The sequence below is a fragment of the Eumetopias jubatus genome, unplaced genomic scaffold (genome assembly GCF_037043125.1).
Source record: "Eumetopias jubatus isolate StellerSeaLion01/CBP00866 unplaced genomic scaffold, mEumJub1_p1.0 scaffold_13, whole genome shotgun sequence".
Lineage (NCBI taxonomy): Eukaryota > Metazoa > Chordata > Mammalia > Carnivora > Otariidae > Eumetopias > Eumetopias jubatus.
Window position 1 is genome coordinate 39140968 of NW_028274819.1, and position 17933 is coordinate 39158900.

The 17933-nt window shown below is 49.2% G+C and overlaps 1 protein-coding gene across 5 annotated transcripts in view; it reads right to left on the reverse strand.

The window, feature by feature from the left end:
• The window catches only part of NAV2 (neuron navigator 2), a 383040-nt gene that overhangs the window by 20728 nt on the left and 344379 nt on the right, over positions 1–17933 (reverse strand). For 3 of the 5 annotated variants that reach the window (XM_028117716.2, XM_088017421.1, XM_028117714.2), the window contains 8 exons: positions 16238–16321; positions 15540–15651; positions 14078–14223; positions 11716–11724; positions 11132–11304; positions 2998–3151; positions 1604–1766; positions 772–872 (listed from right to left, as the gene is read on the reverse strand). In XM_028117716.2, the coding sequence (XP_027973517.1) occupies positions 772–872; positions 1604–1766; positions 2998–3151; positions 11132–11304; positions 11716–11724; positions 14078–14223; positions 15540–15651; positions 16238–16321 (942 nt within the window). The remainder of the gene's footprint in view (positions 1–771; positions 873–1603; positions 1767–2997; positions 3152–11131; positions 11305–11715; positions 11725–14077; positions 14224–15539; positions 15652–16237; positions 16322–17933) is intronic. The other 2 variants (XM_028117715.2, XM_088017420.1) reach the window with 1 other exon arrangement.

The following is a 17933-nucleotide window of genomic DNA, read 5'->3' on the forward strand; positions in this document are numbered from 1 at the left end:
CTGCGGGGTTCTCCGGCACTCCTAGGCGACAAACAGCGTGTCGGCAAGGATGCTGAGAAACAACAAACAAAGAGCTGAAGAAGGACTTGAAATAACCCCTCGTGAAATCTTTCTCCGCTTATTTGAGAGATGGTCATTACAGCTTCATGTGATTCAATCAATGGCTAAAAATCAACTCTGTCAACCCCCACCCCCTACCCCCAAAATAGTTCCTAGTGTGGGTGTGGCCTCCTCAGGCTCTGGAAGAGAAGAGGAACTACTCAGAAAACTCAAGATTCCTCAGTCTTGGGGAGTCGGGATGCCCCACCGGCTTCATGTCAGCCACCTGTGTGGCTCGGCCCCGTCGGCGTCCCACCTTGTCCGCGGTCTCTGAACACTGGACAAGACTGGTGCTCTTGGTCAGCTGCATTGGGTCAGCTTGCTTCTGTGCCTTCTGCGCTAAATGTGCTTAGCTGCCCCTGAAGGGCTTTCGGAACACATTAAATTCAGAAAAGCCGTTTCTGACTGATGTTAGTGTTTAGTTAGTTCCGTGCAAGGGCAACACGGGAGTATCTTTAGTACTCTTTATTAGACTTTCCAAACGCGAGAGGGAGGAGGGAAGGGCCGTTTGCTTACTTTAATTGTGTCAAAATGCTGCTGGGGATCGTGGTTAGTTAAGGAAAGTGTTAGTAGTACCTCCGAATCACCTTCAGTGCTGAGGTGATACGGTCTGATGATGCCATCTCTACGCTAGGTAGGGACAAGCAGAGCAGGGAAAGGGATCCAACTAACCTCCTTCCACTTCATTTCCTCCTGAAAGCTGACAACTATCTTAACATGCCTGCCTCCTTCCTTCCGAGCCGAGCATTCACCAGTGTCATCCAGCAACATGTCTGCGAATGGAAAACATCAACAGCCTTAGGCACATGGGGACAGCAAAGCCGGCTTCCCGACACCCCCGCTGCTTGTTGGCACGGCAGCGGGACAAACCAGGTGTCGGGGTGCAAGGAAGTGGGGTGGGGGAAGGGGAGAGGGAAGAATGGAGAATGCAACCACAGAAACCAATGGTGGACCAACCAAAGAACCAGCAGGCTGACGATGCACCTTGCCAAATGGAAGTGCGAGGCGGAGGCTCAACCAAAACGAGAGCAACGCAGCATCACGGGTAAGAAATCAAAGCGTCAGCCTCAATATGCTTACAAAGAAAACCTAGGTTATGTTCGCTCATGATGGTGCCGGCCGGGAATCCATCCTGAAGGCAGGAAGACCACAGACCAAGCCACTGCCCCAACGGGGACCTGCTACTATGGGGTTTCTATGCAGCATTCGGCTTGTAGGTCAGCCTCTTAAAATGGATCAAACAGAACTCAGCATGGTGGACAAGAGGATCCAAGCTCATGGCCTGGAGAACTGGGGGCACTGGAGCAAAGCATGACAGCACTCTAACGGCTGAGCTCATGTCAGTAGCAGACGCACACCCAGACACACACACACACCCCAAGTGCACGCACGCCTGTTGCCTCGCCATTTGATCTTTTCATCTGCTTCTCTTGGGACTCCTGCGAGGAGAGTGGAGTGCCGGCTGCAGGCCCTGGCCTGCCCGTAGCCCCGGGATGCCACTCACCCAGGCTGGTTGACTCCGTGAGGTTCAGGCTGTGCTGGGAGAGGCCCATGGACTGCCTAGGGGAGGCCGAGAGGGACACCTGGGAGGGCGCCCGGCTGCAGCCACTGCCTTGAGACTCGGACTTCAGCCGGTCATTCTCAGCTTTCAGCTTCTCTATTTCACTCTGCAAAGAGTAAGGGAGAGGCTCGCTTACCGGGTGGATGGAACACGAACAAGCGTCTTCTGGAGGAGGGACGGGAAAGTCCTGTGCAGGGATCAGGTGGGGATCCGAGCTGAGGCCCAGCCAGCCACACCATCGGCGAGGTCCAGCCGTGCTGGCTGTTCTTACGCACACACAAGACCCTGTCTGGCTGGGCAAGGGCCATCCTTGTGGAGAGCTGGCCTTTGAAGACCTCAGAAATGCTTCCCAGAGCCTGCTGCCTGATTCTCAACTGAGAAAGAGTCTTACCATCCGAGAGGTTCGACAGACTGTGGGTTTGACAGGTTTCTTTCCCGTAGGGCTTAGAGCCTTTAGGAGCTGCTCTGCATGGTGGACCTGAGATGGGGCGCAGAGTGTGCAGCAGTCCTACACACAGCTGAGCCTGGAGCTCTCCTTTCAGAGCCTCTCATGGAACAAGCACTCTGTGGAACCTCCTTTGGGAAATGTTGGTTCTCCAGTGAGGCCCCATTTCGCAGAGCCCACAGGGCTCTTTCATCTCTGCACTTCTGTAGGAAAAAACCTACCATGTGCACAGCACCGGGGCTGCATCCAGAGAAAGGGGTGCCAAAAAAAGAACAGCCAGAAGACCCAAACGCCTTCTAGTCCAGGGTGGAAGGTGAGAATACCTCTAGAGGAATTCAGATGAGGGCACTAACTCTTGCAGATGCAGGACCTGGAGAAGCTTTGTAGAGGGGGAGGCTAATCCTTGAGGGAAGGATCCAGTTCGGCTGTGCAGGAGGCTCTCCCGGCAGAGGGAACACGAGGGCTATGACACAGAAACTCCTGACACTGGCAAAGGGAGCCGTCAGGGGCTCCCTCTGGCTGATGAGTCTGGGAAGTGGAACTGCAAGTGGGTGGGGTGGCAGATTCTGAGTACAAAGGACCCGGCAGAAGCCTTGCGGGGGGCGGGCGGGGGGGGGGGGGGATGGACTGTGGCACGCGTAGCCACTGGAAGTCACACCAAGTGGGGAGGCATGGTTCTGCCTGGGCTTTGAAAAGATTCGTCTCTGAGCAATATCTGGGAGGGCATGAGAAGGAGCCTTGCTCTTTGGAAAAGAAAGAGAATAGGAGAGAGGAGGAGAGAAAGAGGCTCGCAAAGCAGAGAGCTGCCATCTTCTGTGGCCCCGGGGGGCGTGGCGGACAGCGGTGCTCCTTCCCAGACAGCGTGGGGCTCGGCACATGCTCCAGGGCTCACCTGCATCCTGTTCATGGCCTCCCGGAGCTGGTCGAGCTGGTGTGCAGAGCTGAGGGCTTCTAGGCGGATGTCTGTCAGCTTCATCTCCTTGTCTCGCAGTTCATTTCGGAGCTGCATGACCGTCTCGGCTTCACTATCAATGCACTCTGAAATGCTAGGGAAGGAGAGGTGTTAACTGATGAGAGCAGCTCTGAGATCATCGCCCTTCAGTCCTCCACTGACCACCGGCCCATGTCCACCAGCAGGTTTGTTCGGCAGTCACCCTGTCTAACCAGACGGCCGGGGCTTCCCGGAGGCGGTAATACCAAAGCTCCTGAAATTCACAGACTGTATCGCTTCTCCACGCTCTTTCTTTGCAGAGCTCAGGCGATCAGAATGGCTTTGGTGTGCCTTCAGCAAAATTCCAATAATTTGGGATAAACAGGAGTCTGCAAAAGGGAGTACTAACCTTTGGGGTCTGAAACCAATTCCCCCATCCCAATGTGTACACAGTTGGGCCCCTGTAATGACACCACATGTCCCTTGAGATCTAAAACCACTCAGAGAAGGAGGGTCAACTGTCTGTTTTAAAGATTAGACACTCTAAGGTCAAATAGCTGAGGGGTGATTTTTATTTGCCCCAAAGTGAAAGTAACCGAAAGATTCTGGTGGAAGGAGTTAGTCTATTTTGGGTCACATTCTAAAACTCAATCTTTTAAAAGTGTCTTAAGAGAGCAACATTCTTTCCTTTGCCCCACCTACCCACACTGCTTAAATAAGCTCATGGCAAGGAAGAGAAGCATCTCAGATCATCAGAAAGCAGACAGGAGGATATGACACAAAAGTCCCAGTTTTATGTGAAAACTGAGCAACTGTGTGGGGCTTGATGTCTTTCCAGCTGCACGCCAGATCGGGGGACCCTGGGGCCCCGTGGAGTCCCTCTGTCTTAAGTGGTGGTCCATCTAGGCTGGGTTCCTTATGTGAGTAGTTAGGTTTGCTGTTCAGATACCTGACAAGGCAGCATTAAATGGAAGATCAGAAAAGTCATGATGAATTGCCATGTTAGAAAGGAGGGCTCTCAAAAAAAAAAAAAAAAAAAAAAGTCTGTTGATTTCAAAGATCCTTGGATCCGGGATTAGGGGTGATCCAGAATAAGCAGCTTTCACATTTCTTGGACTGAAGATAGAAAAAAAGGAAAAGAAAAAAAAAAAAACAACAACCCACGTTCATAAAGTTACAAAGCTGAGGTTGATTACCTCCGAAAGACATGGTGAACATGTGGTCTCTGCAGAAATAATCGTGCAGCCCACTCTCCAAGACCGAGTCCTGGATTTGAGGCCACAAAAAGCCTGACCTGTAAAACTGGTTGAGGGTATGGAAATGTTCGTTGCTGGAGGGAAACCATTTATAATTGTTAAAAGAAACGTAATTGTATTTTGGGGGCAGAAAGGACTAGAAGAAAGGTTTAACACCTGAACGGCCAAATCTTTCTGTTGTTATTTTCTCGATCTGCATCTGAACGGTTTTCATTTGAGAGATGCAAAGAGAGGAAAACTACCTCTGATTTTTTTAAAAGTGGTTAGCAGCCAAGGAAGTTTCTTGGCTTCAAAATCTTCTAAAACCTCTAACAAACTCCCGAAACTGTCTTTAGACTGCAGATCCTCCTCTTCCCTGCCCCCCCACCCCTGTGCTTTGACGAGCCTATGGTTTGTAAGGTTTAACTATATTGTCATGCCTTTTCTGGTTTGCCAAGGTTTGCAGAGGGAGCTCGCAAACACTGGTTTCTTCTTCAGAGAGGAGTATGGTTTCCCGGTTTAAACGGCGTGTAAAGTCTGAACCGGATTCCATCGTGACACTCCAGTCTTTGCTAAACCGCGCCCTGCATGGACCTCAGAGGCTCCAACTCATTGCAGGGAATTGTTGGCTTCGATTCACACCATCAGTCTGGTGTGTCTGGCCCTCTGGGGCAGGCATCTTGCCCCAGTCTCCTTCACATGGTCTGTACCTTTCCCCTAGAAAGCTTTCACAGCAAGAGAGACAAGACTTCTTCAGCACCTGCTTTGTGGGGATATATTACATGGGCTACTTCGCAAAACCTGACCAGTGACTTTACACTCAATACATTTACTAAGAGAAGCAAACTAAGATAAAGCTTGTGTTGAGAGTAAATGCACTAAGAGTACCATGCTCCCCCAAAATAGCCCGGTTCTCAGAAACACACAACTGCAAGATGACATGGGAGAAATGTCCTACTCAACCCAGAGAATGCCGTTGAAAATTAAATTCTTTAAGATTTAATTTTCTGCAATCTCTCCACCCAATATGGGCTCTAACTCATAACCCTGAGATCAAGAGTCTGGCAGAATCCACCGACTGAGCCAGCCAGGTGCTCCAAAATTAAATTCTTCTGCAACAGTCCCAGCCAAGTTTTAGTCTCTAACCCTAGTACCCCAGACAGCACCTTTTCCCTTGGTTCCTTCTACACTAGCCTTCTGTTACGTCTGATAATTTGGTTGCACTCAACAGGTTTACCCCCTGCATGGCTACTGGCTGTTCCAGGACCAGGGTTCTCTGCATCACTTCCGGTGTCTAATCACACTGACCAATACGTAATAGGTGCTCAGCAAATGCTTACTGAATACATGAACAACTGTGCCAGGTATCTGATGTATATTATTTAATTTACTCCATCCTGGAGATGTATTACAATTATCCCCTTTTAACAGAGGATCATAGGGGAAGGGAGGAAGAAATGAAACAAGATGAAACCAGAGAGGGAGACAAACCAATCTCAGGAAACAAACTGAGTGTTGCTGGAGTGGTGGGGGCTGGGAGGGATGGGGTGGCTGGGTGATGGACACTGGGGAGGGTATGTGCTATGGTGAGCACTGTGAACTGTGTGAGACTGATGAATCACAGACCTGTACCCCTGAAACAAATAATACATTATATGTTAAAAAAAGAAAAAAGAAAAAGAAGAAGATAGTAGGAAGGGAAAAATGAAGGGGAGGAATCGGAGGGGGGAGATGAACCATGAGAGACGATGGACTCTCAGAAACAAACTGAGGGTTCTAGAGGGGAGGGGGGTGGGGGGATGGGTTAGCCTGGTGATGGGTATTAAAGAGGGCACGTTCTGCGTGGAGCACTGGGTGTTATGCACAAACAATGAATCATGGAACACTACATCAAAAACTAATGATGTAATGTACGGTGACTAACATAATAAAATTAATTAAAAGAACCCCAAAAAACAATTATCCCCTTTTAAAAAGGGGGAGGCTGAGTCCTAGAGAGATTAACGTGCCCATTAAAAAAAAAACAGGATAACAGAAGTGGGCTAGAATCTGGTGGGTCTCCTTAAGTCTAGAGTCTATGCTCCTGAACTATATCCAGCAGGCACTCAATACATGCTCATCCACCTCATGGACGACTTACTGAAGCAACCTGATGTAGATTTTTTCCGACTCAGTCCCTAACATGTTACTTCCATATTTCCGCTGTCTTGGCCAGATGCAGGGCTGGTGGCATACCTAATTTTAAACATCTCAAGTGTGGGAAACAACTGCCTTCCCACACCACCATTCCTTTCGCCCACAGGGGAGGAACTTTTCTGGGCCCCTGACTCCTCTGCCTTGGGTTTCTTCTTTGAACTTCCTCTCACATCTAGATTTGTACATTCTTACAAACCCTTCACGGTTGGAAAGAAGCATTTGCTCTCTGCCCACACTCTGGAAAACCAGACCAAAAACAAACATCTCCAGTGTGCCTGGATGCTGTGGAATGCCAGAGAAGGGCAGCAGAGCCCAGAGCCTGCCCCGCCCAATCCCCACGGGGAGAGCGGGTTTGGAGGCAGCCTTCTCGCGATGGCCACTGGGATGCTGCACAGCCAAGCGCATCATCCACTCTCCCTCATCCTCTCCGGCTGCCCGGCAGCATTTGGCCCAGCTACCGCCCCCCTCCCGGCAGTTTCTTTTCTCTGCTCCCAGTTTCCTCCCACCTCTGCCCATCCCGCTGGCTGTTTTCCTTGCTCTTGAGAGCACCCGGAGCTCACCCCTGGCTCCTCTCCATCTCTATCCAGCCCTGTGGAGAATCCGCCAGGTTCCCAGCTTTCAGGACCACCCATGAGCCCATGTCTCCCAGATCTATACCTCCAGGAGTCCCAGGCTGGCTGGCACCTCCACATGGATGTCTCCTGAGCAGCTTGGATTTAACAGTCAAGCCAGAGCTCCTGATGCCCGCCCTGCCCTGCCCATGCCTCCTACCCTTTCCAGAAACATACCCAGGTACACAAGTTACAAATCTAGGAATACTCAAGGATCGTTCTTCTCTTTCCCGCACACGCGCTGTCAACTTTCTTCTAGAACACATCTTAAATCCATCCAGGACTCACTACTACTCTGAGTTACCATTTGTTTCACCTAATATTTGAATGTCTGCAAATCCAACAGTAGCTACCTCCATGTAGCTTATACTGCATTTTTTGGGGTGGTGGTGGTGGTAGGGACAAAGAACAAAGAACTAGTAACTTGAGGAACTCTACACGTCAGGTGGTAACATGTGCCGTGGTGAAAAACAGAACATGGGTAAAGGGGGTGATGGGGAATGTTCGCTGTGGTGGGGGTGTTATTTTATGCAAGGTGCACAGGCAAGGCATCAGTGAGAAGGAAACATTGAGCAGAGACCTGAAGAAAGAGACTATCTAGGGGAAGAGTGTACCAGGCAGAGGGCACAGAAAAGGCAAAGGCCCGGGCAGGGTGTGACTGGAGTGTTCCAAGGACAGGAAAGAGGCCAGAGTGGGGTGGACGAGGGGGAGAGCGCTACTAGCCTTTTATGTGATTGCCATACTTCCACTCTTGCTCCCCCTAATTCCTTATCTGCAGAAAGGAGACTGATCTCTGTGAAACATGAATTCAGATGATCTTCCACTCCTGCTTAAAACTCTCCAATGCACGGGGCACCTGGCTGGCTCAGTCAGTGGAGCATGCGGCTCTTGATCTTGGGGGGTCATGAGTTTGAGCCCCACACTGGGTGCAAAGATTACTTAAATAAACTTAGAAGAAAAAAAAACACCTCTCCATGGGGTGCCTGAGTAGCTCAGTCTGTTAAGTATCCACCTCTTGATGTTGGCTCAGATCACGATCTCTCAGGGTCATGAGATCGAGCCCGGCATCGGTCTCCGTGCTCGGAGGGGAATCTGCCTGGGATTCTCTCTCCCTCTCCCTCTGCCCCTCTACCCCCACCCCCTGTCTCTCTCTCTCTCTCTCTAAAATAAATAAATCTTAAAAACAAAACAAAACAAAACCTCTCTCCAATGGTTGATAACCCATCACACACAGAAGCAGATACTTTATTTTGACTTCAAAGCCTCCCAAGTTCTGGTCCTGCCTGCCTCCATGGCCTCCTTTCCTACCACTTTTCTACTTCCCATCATGCAGCAGCCACACTTGCCACACACTGGGGGCCATCCCTCCTTCCCAGACACACGCAGCCTGTCTCCACCTTAGGCTCCTTGAGATCTGGGGGTCAGGAAGGCTGCAGGGAGCCTATTTCCTTTCCCTCCTGGGTGCAGAGATTTCACTTCTTTCCTTGTGGGTGGGAGGGCCCTGCGCAGTGGACTGTGGGAAGAGGGGACATGTGTCTCCCCAGGCCTGGCCCATAAAACTCTCCTGCACACTCTCTCCCCCTGCCAACCTCACCTGCTGGCTGGACACAGAGGACTCAGCAGAGAACTGAGGTCTTGTGGGATGGCTGGCACACAAGATGGAAAGAGCATTCCATGGCAGGCCGCCTGCTCACTGAGAGGAAGATCTGTGCTGGGTTCGGAGTGAACCAGAGACAAACAGTCCTATGTCAAGCCACTGAGCTCTGGGACTGTGTATGTTACAGCAGCTAGTGTTATGGACCAGAACTAACCAGTGGTCCCTCTTATCATGCAGATCTCAGCTGGAATGTCACCTCCTTTCCTGACCACTCTGTCCACAGTTGCTGCCAAGTACTCTGTATCCCAACATACTATTTTAATTCCCAGCATGAACCCTTAGCTGATTGTTTTCTAGTTTATTCAGATTTGTTTCATGTCTGCCTTTTGCCCAGGGATACAGGGTCTACCAGAATTGGAACTTCATCCGTCTGGTACATACACTGTTGTACCCAGTGCGTGGCGTGGAGCGGGAACAGAAGCTCAGAAGTGAAATGAGCTACCGTGCATTGTCTCCACTGGTCCCTAATCCCCAGGGGTGGGACTCTGGTTAAGCACATCTAGAGCAGAGCCCTGCTCACATGGGTTGTTACATCTAACGTTTAAATCCACAAATAAAGAATAAGGGAGGAGTTCCTTTTTCTCCCGGTCAGAGAAACTGAGATGCTGGATGATGGATTGCATTAGTCACAGGCAACCTTTCCCTTATTTACCTCTTAGGCTCCCTGCAGGTCAAACGGGACTCACACTCTCGGGTGTGTATGTAATTCCTTACACAGGAGCCCAGACTTGGGGTGGCCATTGCAGGGATGCACTGCGGTCCCATCCTCCGCGCGTCCCCCCACCCACCCTGGTTTGCACCTCACCCATAATGAAGTACACGTCCCTGCGGCCACCCTCTTACCAGGGTGCTCCTCAAGAGGAGAGGAGCTGCTAATCTAATTAAGTGAAATGGAGACCCCCAACAGAGCCATGCTTCATGGGTGGGTGGGGTTGCTGAGAAGTGGAGGCTCTCTGCTGTTTCCGGTCTCCCACTTCCTGTCTTCTGTGGTGTCTGGGCAGTTGGTGCGCTGCAAAGACGCAGCCAAGCCCCTCGTCCACACTGCCCGCACCCATCTCGTAAGCCGGCCTTGGGAGACGTGTGCAGCTGCTGTCTTCAGCAGGGTGGCCTGCTGCTTAAATGGACTTAGGGACAGCTCCCTACACCTGACCTCCTGAGACGGAAGGAGAAGTAGAGGAAGGAGGTCCTTCATGCACAGTATCTGCCTGGGCCCTCACAAGAATCCAGGGAAGGAGATGTAATTAATCTCATTTTCACCCATGACGAAACTGAGGCGTCTGCAGACACCCACTTTCTTGTCCAACCCCAGCCACAGTGGCTCTCTTCTGGCCACTGTCTCATCTCACCAAATGTCCCTGCGAAGCACTTGAGCTGCAGGTCTTCTTTTCCTCTTGGCCTGGTGTACCATGGCCTCTCAGGAAATTTGGTCCTATGGGGCAGGGGCAATCTTTCTCACCGCTGCAGGGAGCTGGCTGTGCCACCCTCTGAGCTGACACCTGGGTCCCCACCTGTCCATCTCAAGCCATTCCTGATGCGCTCCTGCCTCCAGAGTCTGGGCTTTCTGTTTTTAGATGGGGCACAGGACTGTCTCCCTACACCCCTGATGGAGCAATGATCAGTGGGTGCTCACTGGAAATCATGGGAGGTTGGCTGGGCAAGAGAAGAGGACTCTTTCCATCTGCATACCTAGTTGCCAAGGGGAATAGCACCTAAGCCAATGTCACGTGAGCAAACACCTGTCTCACTTAACAGAAGCAGCTGCGTTCCCGAAGAGCTCTTTACAAATTGACTCATTTAAAATTTACTGGGGAGTCCCTGGTGACAAATCATTTTACCAAATAGAGAACCCTTTGGTAAAGAGAATTATCATTGAGTCTTCTCCATTTTCTAAACGTCCAATTGCTGAGTGCTGACCTCAGAGAAAGAATCAACACCAAATTTTGAGAGAAGAACGGTGAAATCTCTTTAAGTCTTATCACAAAAATGAACTAAAATTTCAGCAAAAACTGTTAACATTCACAACACTATCTTCCCCCTCTCAGCAAGACGGTTGTAGCTCTTTCACATCCATTTATCTTGTCTGACCCTTAGGATAGGATAAGTAGCCAACAACCATTATCTGAGTTTGACAAATAAAAAAATGGAAACAGAGGGGTTAAGCACTTGCCCATGGCCTCCCAGTGACACCATCAGAACAATGTAAGATTCCTTTCTCTTTCGACCTCTCCAGTCCTAAAACATTGGAAGAACATGCCCAGGCCTATGAAAGCATGATGTACAAAACTCCAAGGAGAAAATGAATGGTTAACAGGACACCTATCCATTCCTATTTGGGAGGGTTCCTGGGGACCAAAGGCATCGTCTGCCCCACGTGCGTCCCCGACAGACAGACTTACAGGGAGTTGGAGTGAGAGCCCCTCAACAGTGGTGTGGAACCCGTGGAACCGTTGTGTGGTAACTTTGGTGAGGAAGGCAATGAAGAATCGGTCATCTCCTCGATGTCCGAATGAGAGGATGCAGACTTGGGGGACTTCTTCTTCCCAAAGGCTTGCTTGAAGGAGCTGCGTAACTGAACATACAAGACTGTCAGCCAGGCAGGGGCGGCAAGCAACACTCAGGCCTTGGCAAAACCGAGACATGCAGACAAAAGAGCAATTAATTCTCCCATGTTTCCCTCCCCCCACCACCAATGACAAAGGTTCCCAACAGCTCTCTCGAATCAGTGCAGTAAGGGAAGAAGAGTTATCTGGTGCTGACAGCTCAAAGGACTGGACCTATGGGTGACATTCCATGCCTACTCCTGCTTTGAGGCTAGATGCCAACAGCAAGACAGAGCCTGGCTCAGCAGATGGATGGCGGGAGGATGAGGTTACACAGCAACAAAGCAGGATGCTCAGACATGGTGACGGATGCAGAGGAGATTAGTCATATCAATGGATGGGTTAGCTTGGTATCTGATATTAACGTTGGTCTTGCTTACCTCATTGACCTGCCAGGGAAAACGCAAGCAAAAATGGGGAAGGGGGAGGAAAAAAGACAATTTTTAACAGAGAAAGCCAGTGACAGGGAAAGCCTCGGACTTTTCAGACATAACATGGCCAGTAGTAAACACCACACACAGAGGAGGTTGCCGGTAGGAACACGAATCTTCCAGAGCATTAGAGGCATCTTCCTTCATTATGAAAGGAAAGGAATAGTGCTTCTGGAAGTCCCTACAATCCGAGTTCTTCCAGCCTCTTTGGCTGAAATGACTGCCCCCGACCTTCCTGTGATTCTCACCCTTTTGTCTCTTAAGGCCTTAACTTTATTTTTTTTGGCCTGTGTGTGTCTTCTCTTCTCAGCAAGAATAGCTTCACTGCTGCGTTAGTCCCAACATGGCTGTAGAGCCTTTGGAGAGATCTACTTAGGAGTTCCTACTGTCCTTGTATACACATAAGATGACAGAATAAGCAGGGACTTAGCCGTCTCACTTGTTACTCAAAAAAAGTAGGCATTTGTAAGAAATGCCTTAACTATATTGGGAAAAAGGAACTAGCATATCACAAATTCCCCAACTCATGCGATGGATCTGAAAACTCCAATGAGAACAGAAAGAATTCAAGTGCAGGGTCTTCTCTGAAAGCCATGATAAGCACGTATTTTTCTAGACCAAAAAAAAATTAAGTTTTGTCTTGAAAAAAGGTCTTGTAAAAAGTAATTTCTGTTTTACTAAAATCTTTCTTTCCTTCTGAAAACATCCTGGAGGTTTTCTTAGCCATTAAGAAATTCTGAAACAGGCCATTCTGAACTAGTTAATGGGATTTTTTTCCTAACCCATCGGTGTTACATCCATAAGGAATGGCAATGTCCCAGTGTGGCTGATCGAGATCCCATTTCCTACTTTTCATCAAATTTCCAGGTACAGAAACAGAAGGATCTGGCACACAAACCATCAACCTAAAGCCTCTGGTGAAGGGCCAAGTGGAAGAGGAGATTACCAAGATTAGACAGAATTAAGTTTTGAGATCACCTGAAAAATGCCCATTATCCAACTTCCCCAATTCTACCAACAACCAAGACCTGTCCTAATGCAAGTAAGTTTTAGTTCTTGAATTGGAGAATGGATCAACACTGTTTTTCATAGAAAATAATTCTCTCTCATCACTTTGATAATCAAGTCAGACCATATTTTACCAAGAGTATATTAGAAACAGCAACATATGTTAATCCTATTTAAGGCATAGCGAATGAGTTGACTAAAAGCCATTAGTAACAAAGAAAAAACTTCATCAAAATGATGAGAGGGTCACACTGAACTGGCCTTTTTGGCCTTATAGTTTTCTAGTGCAAGTCGTCAGTAACTGAAATTACTCAAGCTCAACTGCTCTATTGCTAGACCTCGCCACCCATCCAAGATAACACAAAATGAGGGAGAAGTGTATGGAATGAATGAGGACATTGAAGCCACTATGGAAACATGATGTTGTCAGCACTGGTGGATGGGGCCCTGTGAGCACTAGCCCACTCCAGATCAGCCTGGAGTATCCCTGCACTGAAGACAGGGAGCAGTAAAGGTCAATCACAGCTCCATAGCCTTGACACAACTAAAAAATGGGTGGGTACAAGGGCGCCTGGCTGGCTCGGTCAGTGTAGCATGCAACTCTTGATCTCAGGGTCATGAGTTCGAGTCCCACATTGGGCACAGAACCTACTTAAAAAAAATTGGGTGGGTGGGTATAATATTCCCAGGAGAATGGGAAAATACTGCTCAACACTCCACTGTACAGAAATTCAAGTGGCTCACTGGGATTATGGAAACACGGAGAAATAATGCATTGGAGACCAGGTCTACTACACTTGCCATTTTGAAGTACAACTCACCAGTTTAAAACTTTTCACTAACGCCTAATATCTACATTATGAAACGTTTACTTACAGGACATGGTCAAAAATTGTTCAAAGAAAATTGGTTTCATGCTATCATATGTAACTGTGTAAAGAAACAGATAAGGAATATGGATAAGGATGGGATAACTAGCAATACACACTCCAAAAATAAATAAATAAGAAGAAACCACTGAAGAGTAATTTTGCTCTAGTACCTGGAACTTTGTGGCTAACGTTATGAGGAGGATGAAATGACACGTATATGAAAGATGAGTATGTCACATAAAGTCTCATGGAACAGAAAAACTCCAAGGTGGTGGTACTTTCGTAAGTCCTAGTGCTTGGCTGAGCACAACACTGAATTTGGTAGAAACATACCCAGAGGTTCTTTGGATCCACTCCCAAAGGTCTATGCTCTGGGCGGGGAGACACATTGGTCTGTTAGTACCCACGAAGGTCTCTAGATGTATACTCACCCAATTCTTTCTCTTCTTTTTCTTGGAATCACTCTCTATGTTGCTGCCCACACTGGAATGGCTGGTAGCGCTGTTAATGCTGGAGACACTATCAGAGGAGTGCTGTCTGCGGATGCGGAGGTCTGCAGACTGCGAGGTACCGCTTCCTGGGGACCCAAGGCAGGAGATCAGCTGCTGCCGCCTTCAGCCCACTCCTCTGCCCCAGGGAATGACTCCTACAGCTAAATCCACACACCCCTGAGGATCGCTAGGTATTTCCCATTTGACATCACCTTCTGCTCTCAGCGGCTGGTTTTAAGATCCTCGAGCAGGTACATGTTATGCCCTCTTTAGTCAATTAAAGCAGGGCCCAATTTTAGCCACTCCACCAAAAAGAGGTCAGGGGAGGCTTCGAGAGAGAATTCTCAACCCGCCCCCCGGCCCCTGCCAGCTCTCTTAAGCTTGAGGCAGGCACCGGTTATGTCTTTGAATGGTGGCAGTCATGTGTTGTCGGGGCACCACCCTGCCCCACTCTGTTCTATATGCTCCTGCCTCACTAGCCTTCTCTTGGTCCCTTGGCAATGCCGAGCCCGTCTCATCTCAGGGCCTTAAAGTGGGTGAGCCCCTCCTCGCTTACTCGGGCTGGCCAACTCTTGCTAATCCCTCCCATTTCAACTCTGTCATTGCGTTTCAGGAGACCTGATATCTGAAATAACGGTGATGCCAAATAAAGGGTATGGCCAGTTTCCCGTGCAAGCACAGAACAAAACCCACAGCCTACTCTTTAAGAACACTGGCTGCAGAGTCAGAGAGACCTGGGTTGTAGCCCCACTTCTGTATCTTACTACTCTGCGACCTCTGGATGGGACTCTCGGCCCCGCAACTCAGTGTTCTCATCTGTCCAACGTGGAGAGGACCAGCACTGCACTCATAAGGTGGTCATGGAAGGAAAATGACATCACGAATGATTTACAACACAGAGCAGAGTGCTTAGAACACAGTGAGTGTCCCGTAAATGCCGGCTGCCACTGTGACTTCTACCATCAGCAGGTGTATCACACTGCAGCGGGGGGGGCTCTTGTCCTCACAGCCCCATTTGGCCCCCCAAGTAAGATACAGAAACACGAAGCAGTTTACTCAGAAATACTTCCCTGGATGAACATGAGATGCTCGTTTCGGGTTGGCCCGCATCCACATGTAAATATCAGAGCCTGATAAGGGCACAGGTGAAATTAAGTGAAACACTTTTGATACTTTGCCAATAGAAATAGATCTCCTTCTGTTCTGGAAATACATCGGGGAAGAGGCTGAGCTGGAAGAGCTCTCTTCCTAGGGCCCTGAATTATGGACTGAAAGCGTTGCCTCCCAGGACCCATCGGACTGACAGGGACACGCACCCCGGGGCAGGGAGGCTGTGCCCCATGTTGCCAGGGGAGGGTTCCTAAGGGCAGGCAGATGGGGCTGGAGACTGCTCCTCTTTTACCTTTGCAGGTGAGCTCCGGTGTGTTAATGACCCCATTAATGGCAGCCTGGGCGGCTGCGTTCTGTTTCTTCAGCAGCTCAATGGTTTTTCTTAACTCATTCAGTTCTGAATCCTGAGGAACAGCAACAAATACTGGTCATCATACAATCATCCTGTACAGAGTTCAAATGAAGAGCAACTCGGTTTCAGCATGGGAGCGCAGGCAACGAAGGAGTTCCACAAAACCTCTGTCCTGTGCGTTAGGCTGGATCAATTTTCAGTGGGCATAGAAGCACGCAAAAGCAGCAGAAATAGGTGTGCCTGGGTGGCTCAGTCAGTTAGGCATCTGCCTTCGCTCAGGTCATGATCTCAGGGTCCTGGGATCGAGCCGTGTGTGGGGCTCCCTGCTCAGCAGGGAGTCTGCTTTTCTCTCCGCCCCTCCCTCCTGCTTGTTCTCTCCCTCCCTCTCTCTCAAATAAATAAAATCCTTAAAAAAAAAAAAAAAAAAGGCAGCAGAAATAGGGCTGTGAGATGTGGACGGTTGCTGCCACTCCACCACCCCACCCCCATCTGGGCCGTATTTGCGCACAACAGGGTGCAACTCTTTACGATTCGACTCCAAAGGTTCAAATACGCTAAAATCTATACCGTTCTCTGGGGCAAGAGAGAGTCTGATTTGGAGGTTTGCTGTTAATTCTAAGCAGGGAGGAGTGCTTTACCTTTTGCTCAGCTGTCATGGTCAAACTCTGGAGCCTGATTGTCATGTTTCCAAGACTCTGTTCAAAGGCCGCCACCAGGTGAGCCTGGAGGAGGAAAGACACAGCCTTAGATTACCTTGCAAGGCAAGAGGGCCCAATGGGTGCTGGGTCTTAAAGGCTGAAATCCTCCCTGGGGCCACGTGGGTTAGCTCCCATCTACTTCTTCAGCCCCTGGAGCCCCACTCCCCACCTCTCTTTGAGATCCAGTCACTCCAGCTTATTACGTCCTTAAAGATCCTGTGCTTCTTCCTGCCTTAGGTCCTTTATACCTGCCTTCCCCTCTGCCTGGAATGCTCTTCCCCCACTAACTCCCTGTCTGATTTTTATACATCCCTCTCAAGAGATCTCAGCTCGTATCTTCATGACACCCCCAGATGGGCTGGTTCCCTCGTGTTCACTCGCAAAAGCATGTGGACGGCTGGTCTATGTGCATTTCGGTGTCACAGTGAGAGACAGAGGGACTCTTGCGACTGCTGCCTCACGTCTGTCTCCTCTGCTCCCCTGTGCTTTGTTCACCAAGTGCCAAGCTCACAGGAGAGGCTCATGTCGAGCATGTTTGTAGAAGGGATGAACAAAGTGGCTGGCATATTTTGCTTGTTATAATCTGGTTAATAAAAAGCCACCGAAAGGCCCAGCTGCTACCTCCTTGGAGAAACCTTCCCCTGTTCCTCCAGGGAGTTAGGACTTTCCCCCAAGGCCCCTCTGTACTCTTAGACACCTCTGTTAGAACACGACATCAGACACCCCACTATTTCATATAGTACTAAAACATCTTGAAAAATGCTGCCAATTATAATTAAAATATGCATCCCACTTGCAGAGATGTTAAAAATGTGGGGGAAAAACATGTATCTCAGAATTGAGAAACGGGATGCTTTTCTGTCTGCCCCTTTCTCTGCACCCCTCTTCAAGGACAAGATGCAACCTCATGTCCTAACACGAAGCCTCCTCCTCCCTCCACAGAGCAGCAGGTGATGCACTGGTTGGCTGACTGCAGGTCCTGATAATATGATTAAAATCAAGAATAAAGAGTGGACAGGAGAGCTAATCCTAGTGACTGCAGTTTCTCCATCTTAAAATGGGTGCAGTATCTACTTTCCTCCCAGGGTTATTGTGAGCATTAATTAAGTGAAACAATACAGGTGAATATAGGTCTATAAACATAGGAATGAACGGACACTGTGGGGAAAGGAAAGGGAGACGTTTGGGATTGAGAAAGGGACAAAAGACAGGATGAGAAAAAACAGGTGGGGAGAGATCAGGAAAGGGTCTTAGGAGAGGGGTGGGCAGATGCAGGAGAAAGAGAAGAGCCAGCAGAGGAAATGTGAGTCTTGGGAGGAAGGAGAAGTGAGATCTGATCATGTGGTATGTAACATTCTAGAAGAAAAGAGGACTGATGTACTCCGTGAAGAATCAAAGGGCACAGCCAGGGGGCAGGTGGGGCATTGTCCTGGGTTGTGAGGAGGGTCAGCAGACATTTGAACTTAAAGAGGAGAGATCGGAAAAGTGAGGAGGCCTGTCACTAGACTCCATCATACCGGAACATACTGGATAAGACATCTCTAGCATAAACTATTGGGTCTTTTTTTCCAACAGCTGTAGGAGTTAGCAGGGAGCAGGACCTCTTGTAATAGAAATGTTCTATGGACTGCCCAGT